The sequence below is a fragment of the Saccoglossus kowalevskii genome, chromosome 20, assembly GCF_978046115.1.
Source record: "Saccoglossus kowalevskii chromosome 20, keSacKowa6.1, whole genome shotgun sequence".
In the NCBI taxonomy this organism is placed as follows: Eukaryota; Metazoa; Hemichordata; class Enteropneusta; family Harrimaniidae; genus Saccoglossus; species Saccoglossus kowalevskii.
Window position 1 is genome coordinate 18,606,407 of NC_140660.1, and position 19,322 is coordinate 18,625,728.

General features: G+C 34.7%; 1 protein-coding gene across 1 annotated transcript in view; it reads right to left on the reverse strand.

Moving 5' to 3' along the window:
* Positions 1–19,322, reverse strand: part of LOC100369361 (talin-1-like) — a 192,519-nt gene that overhangs the window by 80,560 nt on the left and 92,637 nt on the right. The window contains exons 5-7 of the mRNA XM_085494559.1: positions 11,205–11,259; positions 6,943–7,034; positions 6,367–6,442 (exon numbers count right to left, since the gene is read on the reverse strand). Coding sequence (XP_085350685.1) covers positions 6,367–6,442; positions 6,943–7,034; positions 11,205–11,259 — 223 coding nt within the window. The remainder of the gene's footprint in view (positions 1–6,366; positions 6,443–6,942; positions 7,035–11,204; positions 11,260–19,322) is intronic.

The following is a 19,322-nucleotide window of genomic DNA, read 5'->3' on the forward strand; positions in this document are numbered from 1 at the left end:
AAATGTGGAGTACACATGTTTAAGCAAAGGCTGTACATGTTTAAATGTGGAGTGTACATGTTTGAATGTGGACTACACATGTTTAAGGATAGGGTGTACATGTTTAAATGTGGAGTGCACATGTTTAATGATAGGGTGTACATGTTTAAATGTGGAGTGCACATGTTTAAGGATAGGGTTTACATGTTTAAATGTGGCGTGCACATGTTTAAGGATAGGGTGTACATGTTTAAATGTGGAGTACATATGTTTAAGCATAGAGTGTACATGTTTAAATGTGGAGTGCACATGTTTAAATGTGGAGTGCACATGTTTAAGGGTAGGACAACACTGTTTTGGGGGTAAAAATAAAATCAAAGATTTCATAAAATTTTTCCCTATTTGTGTTCCATCTCAACCTTATTTACCGACTACTTTCTCGGTAACTATTAAAGCTTGTCAGTTTTATTCAATCATTTCCGTAAATTGTCAGCCATTTTACATAACGGGACAGTATAATTAAACTATGATGTCATATTTCACTCCAGGTGCCAATTTTTCCCGTCAGCGAACATCAAATATTCATGAAATCTTTGTCAACGTTTCCTACGAGCTGAACAAATCATTATAATAACGCAAGAGGGGATCATAAATTTACAGAAAAATGTTGAATATTTTATATGAGATATGAATTATTCAAACCAGTAATTGGTGACAAGAAATATGTCATAAAGATTTCATGTTTTAGAATGTATGAGATGTGCTGCTTATTCATAATTTATAATAAAAGCGAATTATTGAAGCTTTGAGCACCAAATTCTTTTTACCACTCAAAAATGTTGTATTTTTTTTTTTCAATTTTCACTGATTATCGTTTTAGTTTGAAACCAAACAAAAATATACCATTGCTTGAATATTGTCTTAAATTTCCATAAAAAATTTATGTAGAAAAGAGCGGACTATAAATGGATGACATTTTCACTGAATTCTGTCTTAATTTGAAACCAAACAAAAATATATTATTGTCTATAAATATTGTCACAAATTTTTGTAAACATTTTGTGTGAAAAGAGCAGACTATAAATGGGGGAATTTTGTGACTGAAGCTGACTTTGGCGCTCAAAGGGTAAATTCGTTAACATTTTCTGTAATTAAGAATTCAATCTTTATTTTGGACCAAAAAGACATAATTTAACATTGTTTCTAATTTTTAATAAAATTTTAACATTTTAACGTTTTTAATCAATTTTCGTAACAATTTTAAAGGAAAAAAAAAGACTATTATTATATTATTTTAAAATGTCAGTAATCACAAATTGTTATAATTTTTTAAACAACTGTTTGTCAAATTAAAAAAAAAATTGTTTATTAAAACCCACGCACGATGCAATGTATTATTTCAGTCAACAGAAAAATGCAAGTAATTTTTTTTTCATTTCAGCTTGTCAAATTTTATTATTAAATGATTCCTATTTAACACCAATGATTTGTTTCAGTCAAAATTTGCTATTAACCATTCAATTTTCGCTGCTTGAAATTTTTGTGATATTTTTTGCTCCAATAATTTGCGATTTTCATAGAGGAACAAAATTTCTTTATTTTTATAATCTGTTTCTGCTCAGAGATACATTTAATCATGTATTGTATTAGGTTAATAATAAATATATTAGAATTACATGTACTTTCAAATAATTTAACGTCACGTTTAATTTTTAGGCTTTTTTTATATTTTTTGTACTATGATTCAACTAATCAATCAACTGAGTAAATTAAATTAATATTTTATCATCCAGAGATAAAAAATATATGCTAATAATTATATTATAGGCATTATATGATTGGTGCAAACTTTGAACATCCACAATTATGCAAATTACATGCAAATCAGATGTAATCATCTTTGTGATTGGTTGAGAACATACATGTAAAGCAGATGTAATCATCTTTGTGATTGGTTGAGAACATACATGTAAAGCAGATGTAATCATCTTTGTGATTGGTTGAGAACATACATGTAAAGCAGCACACACACTTCAATAAGGAGGAGTTCCCTAGCAAGAAGGGGTAATCAAATTATGTAAATTACATGCAAATCAGATGTAATCATCTTTGGTGATTGGTTGAGAACATACATGTAAAGCAGCACACACACTTCAATAAGGAGGAGGTTCCAAGCAAGAAGGGGTAATCAAATTATGTAAATTACATGCAAATCAGATGTAATCATCTTTGGTGATTGGTTGAGAACATACATGTAAAGCAGCACACACACTTCAATAAGGAGAAGTTCCCTAGCAAGAAGGGGTAATCAAATTATGTAAATTACATGCAAATCAGATGTAATCATCTTTGGTGATTGGTTGAGAACATACAGCAGCACACACACTTCAATAAAAGAGAAGTTCCCTAGCAAGAAGGGGTAATCAAATTATGTAAATTACATGCAAATCAGATGTAATCATCTTTGGTGATTGGTTGAGAACATACATGTAAAGCAGCACATGCACTTCAATAAAAGAGTAGTTCCCTAGCAAGAAGTAATCCATGCAGGAACTGAAAAGTTCCCTAAAATTCCAATCAACACAGGCTCCACAGTGACATGAATTCATCACTATCGTCTCACTATTAAATAAACGAGCCCTGATATTATTGCCAACACCGTCTTAGTTAAAAAAGACTACTGTGTCTTTTTTTTTAACTGTCAGCTGTAAAAATGACATACATATAAAAATTTACGAGAATTCACACCGAATTGGTCGCATGGAATTTGACAACTCTCACTCATGAGCTTGTAAAAGCGCCAGATGCATTATATTACTGTAAAATACTTCATTTTCGCTTGGAATTAATTTTTGCTGAAGGGATGATTCAGTGAAAAATAAATCCAGCGAATATACCTTTTTCCTATATTTAACATTCAACTCGTCAAAAATCAGTGAAAATAAATTCCATACAAAAACGCCCAAAAAGATGGTATAGACTACCGACAAACATCGCTGCAGAGATTAGGTTGAGAATGAGTGAACCACAAGACTTGTTTTTGACATTCTAATCGTCTTTCACTCTTTCTCATCGCCACATTCTCGGTTTCAAATACAATGGTTAAAAGAAGAGTGAACAAAGTGATGGGCGGGGAAGGGGGTAAAAACAGTCTTGTGGGTCTCTCTTGTCTACAGCAAGAATGTTGTAGCAGATTATGTCAAGGTATCTGAAACCAAAATTATTGTTTAACTGAAAGGCCATCACTGATTGGTTCCCTGATATTTGATGATGATTTCAGTTTCAAATACATGTAGCCAATAAAAAAATTCAAGGTTCTGCGCTAATGCTATTGCTGATTGGTTATCAAGTATGATATGATTACAGTTTCAAATACCCCATAAAAATTCTAGATTCTGCGTCTAAGGCCATCGCTGATTGGTTCCTCATGTTTGATGATGAAATCGGTTTCAAATACCCCCTTACAAAAATTCTAGGTTCTTGCCCAAGATGGCTTCTGAAGATGGTCGATTATTTTGGTTTCAAATACTCCATAAAAAAGTCCAGATTCTGTGCCTAAGGTCATCGCTGATTGGCTCTTTATGTTTGATAATGATTTCTGTTTCAAATACCCCATGAAAGGAGTTCTAGGTTCTGTGCCTAAGGCCATCGCTGATTGGCTCTTTATGTTTGATAATGATTTCGGTTTCAAATACCCCATGAAAGGAGTTCTAGGTTCTGTGCCTAAGGCTATCGCTGATTGGCTCTTTATGTTTGATAATGATTTCGGTTTCAAATACCCCATGAAAGGAGTTCTAGGTTCTGTGCCTAAGGCTATCGCTGATTGGCTCTTTATGTTTGATAATGATTTCGGTTTCAAATACCCCATGAAAGGAGTTCTAGGTTCTGCGTCCAATGTAGTGTTTGTATGCTAAGACTTTTTCGACATCAAAATGTTTAATTAAATTTTTTAAGAAGTAGAAAACTATATTTCCTTGTGATTTTGTAATATCCAGGCTCTAAGATTCAAGATGGCCATTCCCATATAGTGAAAATTTATAAATTAGTAGCATTTATTATATTAACACAACAGACTATATCACGTCTGAAGGAGAGAGTGAAATTCATCAACAGAGGGGGGTGCAGATACATGATGGAATAGATTCAATACATTTTTTTTACTGAAACTAACTGGCTGCGAGATCAACCCAACACAATAGAATAAGCCTACTTTATACCCCACCACTTAACAGTCACGTTTCCTAACCGACAAGCTTCAATAAACGGAACTCAAATCCCTATTTTAACGGAAGACCACGCTACAATAGCAAAGTTATTACGTCAGAAATTGAACATTTCAGAACACAAATATTTGCGCACAATTGCCAAATTACCATAGCGATGGAAGTGTCTCTGAATATACTGGTTTGTCGGCACCAAGAGCATTACGATATAGATATATTGGATCAATACCCCAGCGGGAATCTGGACTCGACAGCGCCAGCGATGCTATCAAACAATCCATCATAATATGGTTGTTTAAACATTCCATGCGTCCGTCACTGCTTTTTTACTTTTACTGATATTTACTCACGTCATTCTGTTTTATTCAAAAATACACACAATGCCTGGGTGAATAAATACATTAAGGGAAGGAACATTTTAAATCAGGGGTCTGAATAAACACATTAAGGAAAGGACCAATTTAAATCAGGGGTCTGAATAAACACATTAAGGGAAGGACCAATTTAAATATTGGGCTCTGAATACATACATTAAGGGAAGGACCAATTTAAATCAGGGGTCTGAATAAACACATTAAGGGAAGGACCAATTTAAATCAGGGGTCTGAATAAACACATTAAGGGAAGGACCAATTTAAATCAGGGGTCTGAATAAACACATTAAAGGAAGGGACAATTTAAATATTGGGCTCTGAATACATACATTAAGAGAAGGACCAATATAAATCTTGAGGTTTGAATAAATACATTGAGGGAAAGACCAATTTAAATCTGGGGTCTGAATAAATACATTAAGGGAAGGACCAATTTAAATCTGGGGTTCTGAATAAATATATTAAGAAGACAACCATTTCAAATCTGGGGGCATTGAAATTCCAACATCTGTTCAACTTTTCCGAGAACTTTTATCTTAAAACAATCAATATTTACTCTTGTATTCTTGGATAAAATATCAAATCTGCCATAAGTCAAATTTGCCTAGAGGAAGCACTTAACCTTTTTCACCACAAGACATTCTTGCCCAAATTTTGCTTCAATATTTCTGGAAATGAACACTAATTTTGGAGTCAACAAACAAAATTTGAGTCAATTTTTAAATTTACTCAAAAAATGTGGCTATTTTTGTCCCAAACTTCTGAAAAAAACTGCAGACTATAAACAGGAGTATTTTGTGAAAAGAGGGAACTGGTGGTGAAAAGGTTAAAGAACTCCGGCCAAAGAGATCAAATTTTTAGAAAAACTAAAACATCAAAAGTTTTTTTTCAAATGGACTTTATTTCCTACTAGTTACAAATCTAGATCAAAATTTGTGAAAAAAATTGAGAATATTACTGTGGTTTATTTTGTGAAAAATGACAAACACTGACTTTGGAGCTCAAAGGGTTAATGTACTAAGCCAGCATCAACACAAACATCTGCAGACTTTTTAACCTAAGTTCTCCAAAAATCCTGTTTTTAAGTGGACAATAATCTCATCCAGAATACGAGCCTTTCTTCCTTGTGTGTTCAAATGCAAACAGGATTTGGACTTAGGGACTATTGAACATGAGCCTCAAGCAAAAAAGCATGTTTTTCTCTACTTGCATGGCTTTATAAGTATTTGGTTATGTAGAAACAGAATTTTTTTCAATCCATTAATTGAGCGATTTGTGGTTATAAAACTTTTGAGCGAGGTATTCTCGAGGTTGGACATCCGGGCATTTTCATCGCCTGGCAACTATCACGGTAAAAACAAGTTGAAAATTCACAGAAAACTGTACTTTTGGATGGTTGTTGACACTCTACTGAACTGAGTAACTAGATTACCCTTGCATGTGCAACACGTATACGTTCAGTAGCTTAGGATTGCTCAAAGTTGAATTTGTGCTGTTTCCTCTCGAATTTAGCTATTTTCACCGGCTGTTCGACCGGTGTTACTCAGCAGCTCAAACAGACATGGTACAGTGGTGCTAGTCTTTGCAACATAGAACGTCCTGTGACGTAGCTCCGCCCCCGAGAATACTGTAATACGCTTCAATTTCACAAGAGACTAATTTCTGAAAATTTTGTGAATCAGTGAATTTGTGAAAGTTTGTCTTCACAAATGCCACAAAATTCTAAAATCATGAAAATGTTCATCAGTGGAAAGGGTTTACAATAATACCATCACTGTGAGAATACTTACATTCATCATCCGTGTGTAGTTTTTTCTTCAGTTCCTCCATTTTCTTCTCATCTTTCTGCATCAGGGAGCCCTTGTCCTATTTAAAAGAAGACAATAAAATATATAAATTTTTTTTGACCTCTGCTTATCATACATCCTGGTATATTTGGAGGTAGCCATATCATATTTGCTCTATTAGAACAAGACATGATTTTAAAGCAACTTGAAAGTTGTGTCATAACATGCATCATGGATGACCCCTAAAGGTCACACATCCTGGTACTTTCTGAATGTTCCATACACTTTCTATGAGTACTGCTATCATAAAAACAATAATTCCCAATACAACACATGAATCTCCTTGTTTCCATTTCAAATTCAAAAAATTCCCATCAAAAGTAAATTTCTGCCCCTACAAAGTACCAGGACCTTTAGAGATCATCCAGAAAGTACCAGGATGTCTGACCTTTAGAGATCATCCAGAAAGTACCAGGATGTGTGACCTTTAGGGATCATCCAGAAAGTACCATAAGGCCAACTAATATTTAAAATTGGACAAGCAGTCAAAGAGAAAAATACACAGACTGAGAAGTTTACCTTTCTAAGTGTAGCTCTATTAATAGTACCATCTTTAATCTGACTTTCACTTGTATCTTTACATAGTGAATATTCTTCATGATTTGTAACACCTATGAAATAAAAGAATCAGTTAGTTAATATGCAAATTAGCTAATTAGTATACACAGATTTATACATTAAAACACAGCACAAACTGAAATTCAATTGGAACTTTAGACAAGGAATACTTTACACCTATAAGAAAAGAATTGGTCAGTCCATATGCAAATTACCTTATTAATATGCACAAATTTGAACAACACATGCAACACATGCAACACACCCCAATCTGTTTGTCAGTCACAATCCATAAAATGTACATCGCATACACATCTCCTACTAATTCTCATAAGCTGTCATTTTTGGTCGAAGGTCATCTTTCAAAAAAATATTTTTTTCTAAGTATTTGGTCCATAATTAAACAAAAAAAAATATGGAGGAAAAATTTACAAAAAAATGTTGCACCAAATTGTTGACGACAAGAAAAATAACGGCAAATTTAATACAGACATCTAAAATACTTTTTAACGAGCAGCATATTTGAACAGCAGGACGAACAAGAAAGAAGAACAATCTAAAATACTAACTCCTATGATGTACACAGTTCAGTTTGCTTAAACAAATCTCATACTCTAATAATCATACATGCACAGCACATCTATTCCCAAGAGGTACAATACATGTATGTCATGTTTGAGAACAAAACACACTTGGGATACGCTGATCGCAAATTCAACAAAATCGTATTTATAGTCTGCACGTTTCTTCAGAAGATTGGAGCAAAAATAACAAAATCTTTTGAGTAAAAACTATAAATTGACTCATATTTTGACTGTTGGCTCCAAAATTAGAGTTTTTTTTTCAGAAATATTGAAGAATATAAGAAAATAGTGCAAACAAATCTTGGGCAAGGAAGTCCGGTGGTGAAAAGGTTGAGTTCAAAATTCACAGCCTAGAGAAGGAGCACAGGAAACTGGGGCATTTCCTTTGGATTAAAGTAACGTAACTCTGAATGCCATATAACTGTTCATACCAAATTTTGGGTACATTTTGCAAAGATTTATAATTTTTCAACAATTTTGTGTTTTAATTTTGAATGACTCATGTGCTACAAGTCTTGATCAACATCTTTGAAACAGTTTTGATATTTCAAAAAGGGGACAATAGTGTAATTTAACAATTGATGTTAAAGGCCTTCAAAGGCATCTGTAAAGGGAGACAGATAGACAGACAGACAGACAGACAGACAGACAGACAGACAGACAGACAGACAGACAGACAGACAGACAGACAGGCAGACAGACAGGCAGACAGACAGGCAGACAGACAGGCAGACAGACAGACAGACAGACACAGACAGACACACAGACAGACACACAGACAGACACACAGACAGACACACAGACAGACACACACACACACAAATTTTTGTTCATGGTGGGATATCTGATAACTTCCTGTTGTCATGTCAAAATTTTACAATCCATGTGATGATGATGTGATGTTATTTTGAAATTTGTGATTTATTTGTTTTGAGAACCAACCAGGAACAGGTTCTCCTTATAGGTTCTGTTTGAGAAGATTCTAGTTACTAACACCGAGAAAATCCGCTACTCATTGTGACAAGAATACCTCATTTTTTTTTACTAGCACTGAGATCAGGAGCAGCACACCAAAACGAAAGCTTTATGTCTTCATTTGATGAACACCATTTTCCCAAACCCTATTGATCGCAAAATGTACTCTAAGATTAAACAGTTGAATTAAACAAAATCCACAACCTCCCTGATGAGAGACAAGTACACAAACCACTGTACTACACAGTCAACCGAGGGAATCAAATCCCATGTCATCCCTTGGGCAAACATGCTAGCTACAGTACTTGGCCCATATTCCCAATTTTTACAATACATAGTGATGTGACTGTTATATCATAATCAGTGAATCCCATAACATCCCTGATGCGAGGCAAACACGTCATGCCACAGTACCCGGGACATATTTCCAACCAGGTTCAGACTATTACAATGCATGGCGATGTGACTGTTATATCATAATCAGTGAATCCCATAACATCCCTGATGCGAGGCAAACACACAAACCACACTACCCGGACCACATTCTCAATCATTCAGACTACTACAATGCATGGCGATGTGACTGTTATATCATAATCAGTGAATCCCATAACATCCCTGAAGCGAGGCAAACACACAAACCACATTACCCGGGCCATATTCCCAATCATTCAGACTACTACAATGCATGGCGATGTGACTGTTATATCATAATCAGTGAATCCCATAACATCCCTGAAGCGAGGCAAACACACAAACCACATTACCCGGGCCATATTCCCAATCATTCAGACTACTACAATGCATGGCGATGTGACTGTTATATCATAATCAGTGAATCCCATAACATCCCTGAAGCGAGGCAAACACACAAACCACACTACCCGGGCCATATTCCCAATCATTCAGACTACTACAATGCATGGCGATGTGACTGTTATATCATAATCAGTGAATCCCATAACATCCCTGAAGCGAGGCAAACACACAAACCACACTACCCGGGCCATATTCCCAATCATTCAGACTACTACAATGCATGGCGATGTGACTGTTATATCATAATCAGTGAAGCAATCAAGAATTCAGAGCACAGCTTCTCTCAAGAGCTTTACTGCATCTATTGTCTTAACCTATTGGCCTTCCCATCATGTCAGGGGAAGACACACGATGAGATTTAGAAAAAGAAGGAAATGTATAAATAACTCTAGTTAATCTACCCACTGTGCTTGATACAGTTCTACTTTAAACATTCACTAACAAAGTAATTGTTTGCGGTACTGCAAGTCAGAATTCTCGATAACTGTGTTCTTTGTTTTAACAGCAGAAATGTATTACTGAATAATGCTTATTTTTATTTTGGAAACTTACTACTGTAAAATACTTTATTTTCGCTGGAATAAATTTTCGCTGAAAAGACTTTTTGGGTGTTTTGTATGTATTTTCACTGATTTTTGACGAGTTGAATGTGAAATCTAGGAAAAAGGGTATAGTCGCTGGATTTTATTTTCACTGAATTACTCCTTCAGCAAAAATAGCGAAAATTAATTCCAAGCGAAAACAACTTATTTTACAGTATATATAGAATTCTGAGCAGAAAGTAAATCAAATTATGCAAATGACGTGTGGAGAAAACTGGGGGAGGGGAGTTGACTCCAATCTATCAGGTTCGTGTATGTGATACACACTCAATAGGGAGGGGAATGCTAATGATGGAGAACTATCCAATAACATTGCGCCAATGATAGAAAAATGGTCTCACAGCCCTGTCATGTAAGCAGCTCTCTAATTAGTCTGACTGTTAAATAACGTCAAAATTATGGTTTTCAAAAGGTTAATTTATAAATATAAACTAATAAGTTAAAGTCAATTTGAGTACAACGATTGCAGCAAAGCAAAACACAAAATAAATAACCCAATAGACTTAATTACTCTTTAAATTTCAAATAAATTAATATTACGCGAGTACGCTGGGGACAACTATTACTTCTAATTTGAATCTAATATTTCAGAACTGCAGGTGGTACGAGAACAAAAGCTGCATTTGTTGTAAATTTAAATCTCTCCCCATGGGGCGCAATAACCAGTGGTGTATAAAGTTTACTTATTACCTTTCAGATTCAGATTCAGAAATGACATTTTTACTCTGTATCAACTGGATGGTGTGCAACGTACGCAAAAATAGATTTGTCCCATAATGCATTGCAGTTACAGTCTTACATGTTGTGTAACTTTCACAACTATTTTTTTTCATCAAACAACATGCTATGCACGCTGATGTATGTGCTTCTCAATAGAATAGAATAGAATAGAATAGAATAGAATAGAATAGAATAAATAATAGAATAGAATAGAATAAAGAATAGAATAGAATAGAATAGAATAGAATAGAATAGAATAGAATACAGTAAAGTCTGGGTGTATCTTAGGTTCCATAAGTTGCTTTTAAATTGCAACTTACTTTTAAAGTGATTATCATTTTCATCAATAATTTCAACTTATTTTTTGCCTTATTGCCAATGTTACTAATATGAGACATATTTAGACAGATTTATTTAGATATGTGTCAGTTTTGATATGCTAAATATGCTTTAACCCTGCTATAGGTGGAGACTGTAATGTACATGTTGTATAAAAATATACAATGCTGCAGGATAAACTCACCTAAACGTGCACAGATAGTGATGACGATTTGACTTAAGTTGTGACTATCATCAATCTGCAAATAAATGGAGAAGTAGATTAGACAAGCAGACTCTTGGATGAGATAACTGCGCTGTTAGCAATGCACATTTAAATTAGAGAATTGAAGATATCATCACGAAATGAACAAATCTGAGAGAGGTCCACATGTAGTACCTATATATGTAATATCAAAGCAATTGGACTTGCGGTTTTTAACAAGAAGTCGAAAATATCACTTTTTACCAAGAATGACAAAAATATTCACCAAAATTAGAGAACTAAAGATATCATTACAAAATAAACAAATCTGAGAGAGGTCCACATGTAGTACCTATATATGTAATATCAAAGCATTTGGACTTGCAATTTTTAAGAAGAAGTTGAAAATATCACTTTTTACCAAAAATGACAAAAATATTCATCACAATTAGAGAAATAAAGATATCATCGCAAAATTAACATTTAGGAATATAACTGTGTTGACAGAAAAGCTGAAAATACTAAATACAGCACTGTGTAATGTAAGGGAACATGAATCATTGACTGTTACACATGAATACATAACCCCCTATGAATTAATGGTTTCTACCAAATGTTAGACTAATTTCTATGAAAGAAAAAATGCAAATATTTAGCCACCCCTATGCGAATAAATGGTTTCTACCAAATACTTTACTAATTTCTGCAAGGAGATGCAATACATAGATCACCAGAATCATTGGTTTTATGACCCTAGGGTCATATTTAGCCACCCCTATGCGAATAAATGGTTTCTACCAAATACTTTGATAATTTCTGCAAGGAGATGCAATACACAGATCACCAGAATCATTGGTTTTGTGACCCCAGGGTCATATTTAGCCACCCCTATGCGAATAAATGGTTTCTACCAAATACTTTGATAATTTCTGCAAGGAGATGCAATACACAGATCACCAGAATCATTGGTTTTATGACCCTAGGGTCATATTTAGCCACCCCTATGCGAATAAATGGTTTCTACCAAATACTTTACTAATTTCTGCAAGGAGATGCAATACATAGATCACCAGAATCATTGGTTTTATGACCCTAGGGTCATATTTAGCCACCCCTATGCGAATAAATGGTTTCTACCAAATACTTTACTAATTTCTGCAAGGAGATGCAATACATAGATCACCAGAATCATTGGTTTTATGACCCTAGGGTCATATTTAGCCACCCCTATGCGAATAAATGGTTTCTACCAAATACTTTGATAATTTCTGCAAGGAGATGCAATACATAGATCACCAGAATCATTGGTTTTATGACCCTAGGGTCATATTTAGCCACCCCTATGCGAATAAATGGTTTCTACCAAATACTTTGATAATTTCTGCAAGGAGATGCAATACACAGATCACCAGAATCATTGATTTTGTGACCCTAGGGTCATATTTAGCCACCCCTATGCGAATAAATGGTTCCTACCAAATACTTTGATAATTTCTGCAAGGAGATGCAATACACAGATCACCAGAATCATTGATTTTGTGACCCTAGGGTCATATTTAGCCACCCCTATGCGAATAAATGGTTTCTACCAAATACTTTGATAATTTCTGCAAGGAGATGCAATACACAGATCACCAGAATCATTGATTTTGTGACCTTAGGGTCATATTTAGCCACCCCTATGCGAATAAATGGTTTCTACCAAATACTTTGATAATTTATGCAAGGAAATGCAATACACAGATCACCAGAATCATTGATTTTGTGACCCTAGGGTCAGATAAGCCACCCCTATGTGAATAAATGGTTTCTACCAAATACTTTACTAATTTCTGCAAGGATATGCAATACACAGATCACCAGAATCATTGGTTTTATGACCCTAGGGTCATATTTAGCCACCCCTACGCGAATAAATGGTTTCTACCAAATACTTTACTAATTTCTGCAAGGATATGCAATACATAGATCACCAGAATCATTGGTTTTATGACCCTAGGGTCATATTTAGCCACCCCTACGCGAATAAATGGTTTCTACCAAATACTTTACTAATTTCTGCAAGGATATGCAATACATAGATCACCAGAATCATTGGTTTTATGACCCTAGGGTCATATTTAGCCACCCCTACGCGAATAAATGGTTTCTACCAAATACTTTGATAATTTCTGCAAGGAGATGCAATACATAGATCACCAGAATCATTGGTTTTATGACCCTAGGGTCATATTTTGATGATCTGTGCATTTTGCTTGAGGCTAACAATTTATACCACAGATCCAGCTGTTTTTGAGAATTTTAAAAACTGGTAGAGAAATTTGAAACAAACTGCCTAAGTGGTCAGAAACAAAAATATCTTAAATAAATTATATCCAAGGTTAGACTAAATCCTGATAACAAAGTGACAGAATTTATAAGCAGTTTTGTTCCAGTTTTTAGAAACATTTCATGATTTTATTTTCTGCGCGCTGCCATTTAACATTTTAAAGCAAGGCATTCTTGGAAATATTCAAATGGGTGCTCAGATGACAGACAGGAAAATAGGCAGTTGAAGAGGGTGCTATATCAAAAACTGGCTAAAAACCGATGAAGAAATTTGAGTTAATTAGAAGGCAATCCATAAAGGAAATTTACTAAATAGAAAATGATAAAGAATGTTTGTGTTTAAGATATCACAGGTATAAATCTAGCACCTGGTATGTGTGACTACTGGCGTACATTTAACCACTTTCCAAGCGGGGCTGCAAGGCTACAGCTAATAATTTTTCCTTTTCACACTGCTAAACTTCCCTGCAATTGTTACATAATAAGTCGTACATGTAAAACCAGACTCCAGAGCCGTTAAACCACAGCTAATACAGTTTTACTCTTTACACTACTGTGTCTCTACGTTACTGTTTTGTAATCACATCCCCAAACCACAGCAAGGATAAAACCATATAGAAGAGTTATTAGTTTTCTAGAACTTTTTCATAAATGCAAACATCTACTGGCTGCAATCTCAACTACATACATGTATCTGCAGTAGGTTTCAAGTTAACTCAATGCGTAGCTATATAGCCAGCATGGCTTAGCTTTCTTTCAAAAATGCTACATACTCAATTGTGTGGAGTAATCTACCAAAATGTATCTCATATTAGTAATGTAGGTAAATGCTACAAAGAACAAGTTGAAATTAAGCAGGGTAATCTACCTAAATATGTCTTATATTAGTAATGTAGGTAAATACTACAAAGAATAAGTTAAAATTATTGATGACATTGATAGTCACTTTAAAAATTAAAAAGTTTTTATGAAATGGCAAAGTCAGATAACATGCTTGGAAGTTAAGTTAAAAATACAAATTGTATTTGATCATAGCCTCAAATCCTAGCAAGAAACAAATGATACGCGAGATATTAGTTTTTAGAAAACCTCCTCGTAACTACTACAAAAAGACATATATCTACCGATTGTAATCACCAGTACACATCAATGTCTGGAATAGCTACATTTCATATTGTAATGCAGCTGAGATCACATACTCCATCTGTACCGCCTTCATGCATACTTTGCAGTATCCTCGTAAAATAACCACATATTATCAGACACATAAATAATCTTTGGACAATTGAACTAATTTCATAATCCGATCACAAAGACCTTTTTTCCTCCTGGGAATGAAGCTTCCATTAACTCCCGCCAGATGGGATCAAGTACACGTACTCCACTTATTATACTTAATAAACATCCCGGCTAGGAATAACAGTGTGCGGCCGCAAATATAATGGCCTGACCTCAGCTGTGGACAAATTATAATGTTTAATTAGAGTGCCCCAAGACGACATGATATTTTTAGATGATTCTGGATTACGAACATGTGTGTACATTTTTAATTACGTGTATAGCATCATCGGCCAAAGCACTGACGACATTTTATTGAACAAAGATCTGCTCATGATATATGTAGCAAACATATTTTGGTTTAAATTTTGTCAAGACGTCAACATTTTTTGTTTGATGGTATTTTCCTTACAATTTTTCCAAGCAAAACAAACTGTACATTTATGTACTGTAGAAAATGTGTCAACCTAAAAAATTCAAGTCATGTTATTACTGATGAATCAAACAGACTATCCCCTCCAAATTTGTCTGTACTTTTTTCTTATATTCATCAATATTTCTGGAAATTAACCCTAATTTTGAAGCCAACAGTCAAAATTTTAGTCAATTTTTGGTTATTAGTCAAAAAATTTAGCTATTTTTGTCCCAATCTTCTGAAGGAAAGTGCAGACTATAAACAGGACTATTTTCCTTACAATTTTTCCAAGCAAAACAAACTACATTTATGTACTGTAGAAAATGTGTCAACCTAGAAAATTCAAGTCATGTGATTACAGATGAATCAAACAGACTATCTCCTCCAAATTTGTCTGTACTTTTTTCTTATATTCATCAATATTTCTGGAAATTAACCCTAATTTTGAAGCCAACAGTCAAAATTTTAGTCAATTTTTGGTTATTAGTCAAAAAATTTAGCTATTTTTGTCCCAATCTTCTGAAGGAAAGTGCAGACTATAAACAGGACTATTTTCCTTACAATTTTTCCAAGCAAAACAAACTGTACATTTATGTACTGTAGAAAATGTGTTAACCTAGAAAATTCAAGTCATGTGATTACAGATGAATCAAACAGACTATCTCCTCCAAATTTGTCTGTACTTTTTTCTTATATTCTTCAATATTTCTGGAAATGGACCCTAATTTTGGAGCCAACAGTCAAAATTTGAGTCCATTTTTGGTTATTACTCAAAAAAATTGGCTATTTTTGTCTCAAAATTTTCTGAAGGACTATAAACAAGACTATTTTGTGAATTTGTGATGAATGAGGGAACTGATGGTGAGAAGGTTAAGAGACAAATCTTTCCTGTAAGAGTATCAAAAGCAAGTCATGGGTGAATTTAGTGAAAGATCAGAGTGGTATCAAACTGAATGTACATCGTAAAAGACAAAGCAAAAACATATTTGTGTCCTAAAGTGTAATTTTCATCTTTATATCTCAATTTTTAATTTATTTTATGACAACCCATATCAACAGACAGTCAACAACGATGACAACGTGGACAGGCATAAACACATCCTAGGTGATAAATAAATACATTACAAAATTACAAGCTGAGACTGAACAAATTCTGAGAGTCAAACTTCAAGGCTCAATTCCAACAACCCATATCAGCAGACAACAACAATGACAACATAGACATGGACAGGCATAAACACATCCTAGGTGATTAAATAAATACACCACAAAATTACGAGCCACGACTGAACAACACAGGATCCATCGCAAATACAGAGAATCAAACTTCAAGGCTTTATTACAACCAATCATATCAACAGACAGACAACAATGATGACAACGTAGACATGGACAGGCATAAACACATCCTAGGCGATTAAATAAATACACCACAAAATTACGAGCCACGACTGAACAACACAGGATCCCTCGCAAATACAGAGAATCAAACTCCAAGGCTCAATTACAACAACCCATATCAACAGACAGACAACAACGATGACAACGTAGACATAGACAGGCATTAACACATCCTAGGTGATAAAATAAATACATCACAAAATTACAAGCTGAGACTGAACAACACAGGATCCATCGCAAATACAGAGAATCAAACTCCAAGGCTCAATTACAACAACCCATATCAACAGACAGACAACAACGATGACAACGTAGACATAGACAGGCATTAACACATCCTAGGTGATAAAATAAATACATCACAAAATTACAAGCTGAGACTGAACAACACAGGATCCATCGCAAATGCAGAGAATCAAACTCCAAGGCTCAATTACAACAACCCATATCAACAGACAGACAACAATGATGACAACGTGTACGTGGACAGGCATTAACACATCCTAGGTGATAAAATAAATACATCACAAAATTACAAGCTGAGACTGAACAACACAGGATCCATCGCAAATACAGAGAATCAAACTCCAAGGCTCAATTACAACAACCCATATCAACAGACAGACAACAACGATGACAACGTAGACATAGACAGGCATTAACACATCCTAGGTGATAAAATAAATACATCACAAAATTACAAGCTGAGACTGAACAACACAGGATCCATCGCAAATGCAGAGAATCAAACTCCAAGGCTCAATTACAACAACCCATATCAACAGACAGACAACAACGATGACAACGTAGACATAGACAGGCATTAACACATCCTAGGTGATAAAATAAATACACCACAAAATTACAAGCTGAGACTGAACAACACAGGATCCATCGCAAATACAGAGAATCAAACTCCAAGGCTCAATTACAACAACCCATATCAACAGACAGACAACAACGATGACAACGTAGACATAGACAGGCATTAACACATCCTAGGTGATAAAATAAATACATCACAAAATTACAAGCTGAGACTGAACAACACAGGATCCATCGCAAATACAGAGAATCAAACTCCAAGGCTCTATTACAACAACCCATATCAACAGACAGACAACAACGATGACAACGTAGACATAGACAGGCATTAACACATCCTAGGTGATAAAATAAATACATCACAAAATTACAAGCTGAGACTGAACAACACAGGATCCCTCGCAAATACAGAGAATCAAACTCCAAGGCTCAATTACAACAACCCATATCAACAGACAGACAACAACGATGACAACGTAGACATAGACAGGCATTAACACATCCTAGGTGATAAAATAAATACATCACAAAATTACAAGCTGAGACTGAACAACACAGGATCCATCGCAAATACAGAGAATCAAACTCCAAGGCTCAATTACAACAACCCATATCATGACAAATCTTTTTACAACATTCACTCTACATTACACTCATCAACATTCAGTGCAGCGCGATAGGATTTACAAAAGCTGTATAGGCCGATAGCCCTGTCAATTGCCAAGATACACAACTAATACTAAAGACACGTAACGTGGTCTCTGGACAGCGAGTACAGGTGTTCGCAGAATGATGAACGGGCATTGTCACGGAAACCCTTGATCAATGTAGCCATGTGAAGGTTATCTTGAGAAGATAGTGGACAGATGGATTCAGTCAACGATGGAGAGTTTACAACGTGCAGGGTAATTCCAAGCAAGCTGTTCATCGACTTGGTCATTCTTTAAAGCGTGTAAATTATGGTGCAAACATTATCAATTTTTCTAGGATTTTCTTAAAATTACAAAAATAATTTTGAACCAAGCTGCAGAAAATCGCACTACTTTGATCAAAATTGTGTTGATATTTGCAAAAAAAAAGTTTTTGAACGAAACTATTTTGTGTAGAGTGTCAGAGATTGATAATAGCAATAGCAATAAAGGAATGGCCTATTGTGAATTCATCACATGGCTGTGGTCTATGGTTGGAATGAATTCACATTTTACGATCTTGGTTAGATTATAGCAACGAGTGGCCCTACCCCTTACAAATAACTGGTTACCAAGTAGTGAATACATTAACCGATACAGACTCGATGACTACACGTAATGCATTGTATAAAATGTATCTTACATCAATCCCTTACAAATTACCGGTTACAGAGTATTGAATACATCACCTTCCAAAGCTATGAAATAGCTACTTCTAGTCAAAGTAGAAATCTAAAAATTGCATTTAGTGACAGTGTATCTTACATCAATCTTTTACAAATTACTAGAATACTGTATTACCCTTCACAGCTATGATATTTGACGATCACTCATACAGCTACCACCAAGTAGCAATCTAAGTATTACATCTAGTAATAACGTATCTTACATCAATCCATTACAAATTACTGGTTACAGAACACTGGTTACAGAGTATTGAATACATTACCTTCCAAAGCTATGCTATTTGACGATCACTCATACAGCTACATGTTAGTAGAAATCTAAATATTACATTTAGTAATAACGTATCTTACATCGATCCCTTACAAATTTCTGGTTACAGAACACTGGTTACAGAGTATTGAATACATTACCTTCCAAAGCTATGCTATTTGACGATCACTCATACAGCTACATGTTAGTAGAAATCTAAATATTACATTTAGTAATAACGTATCT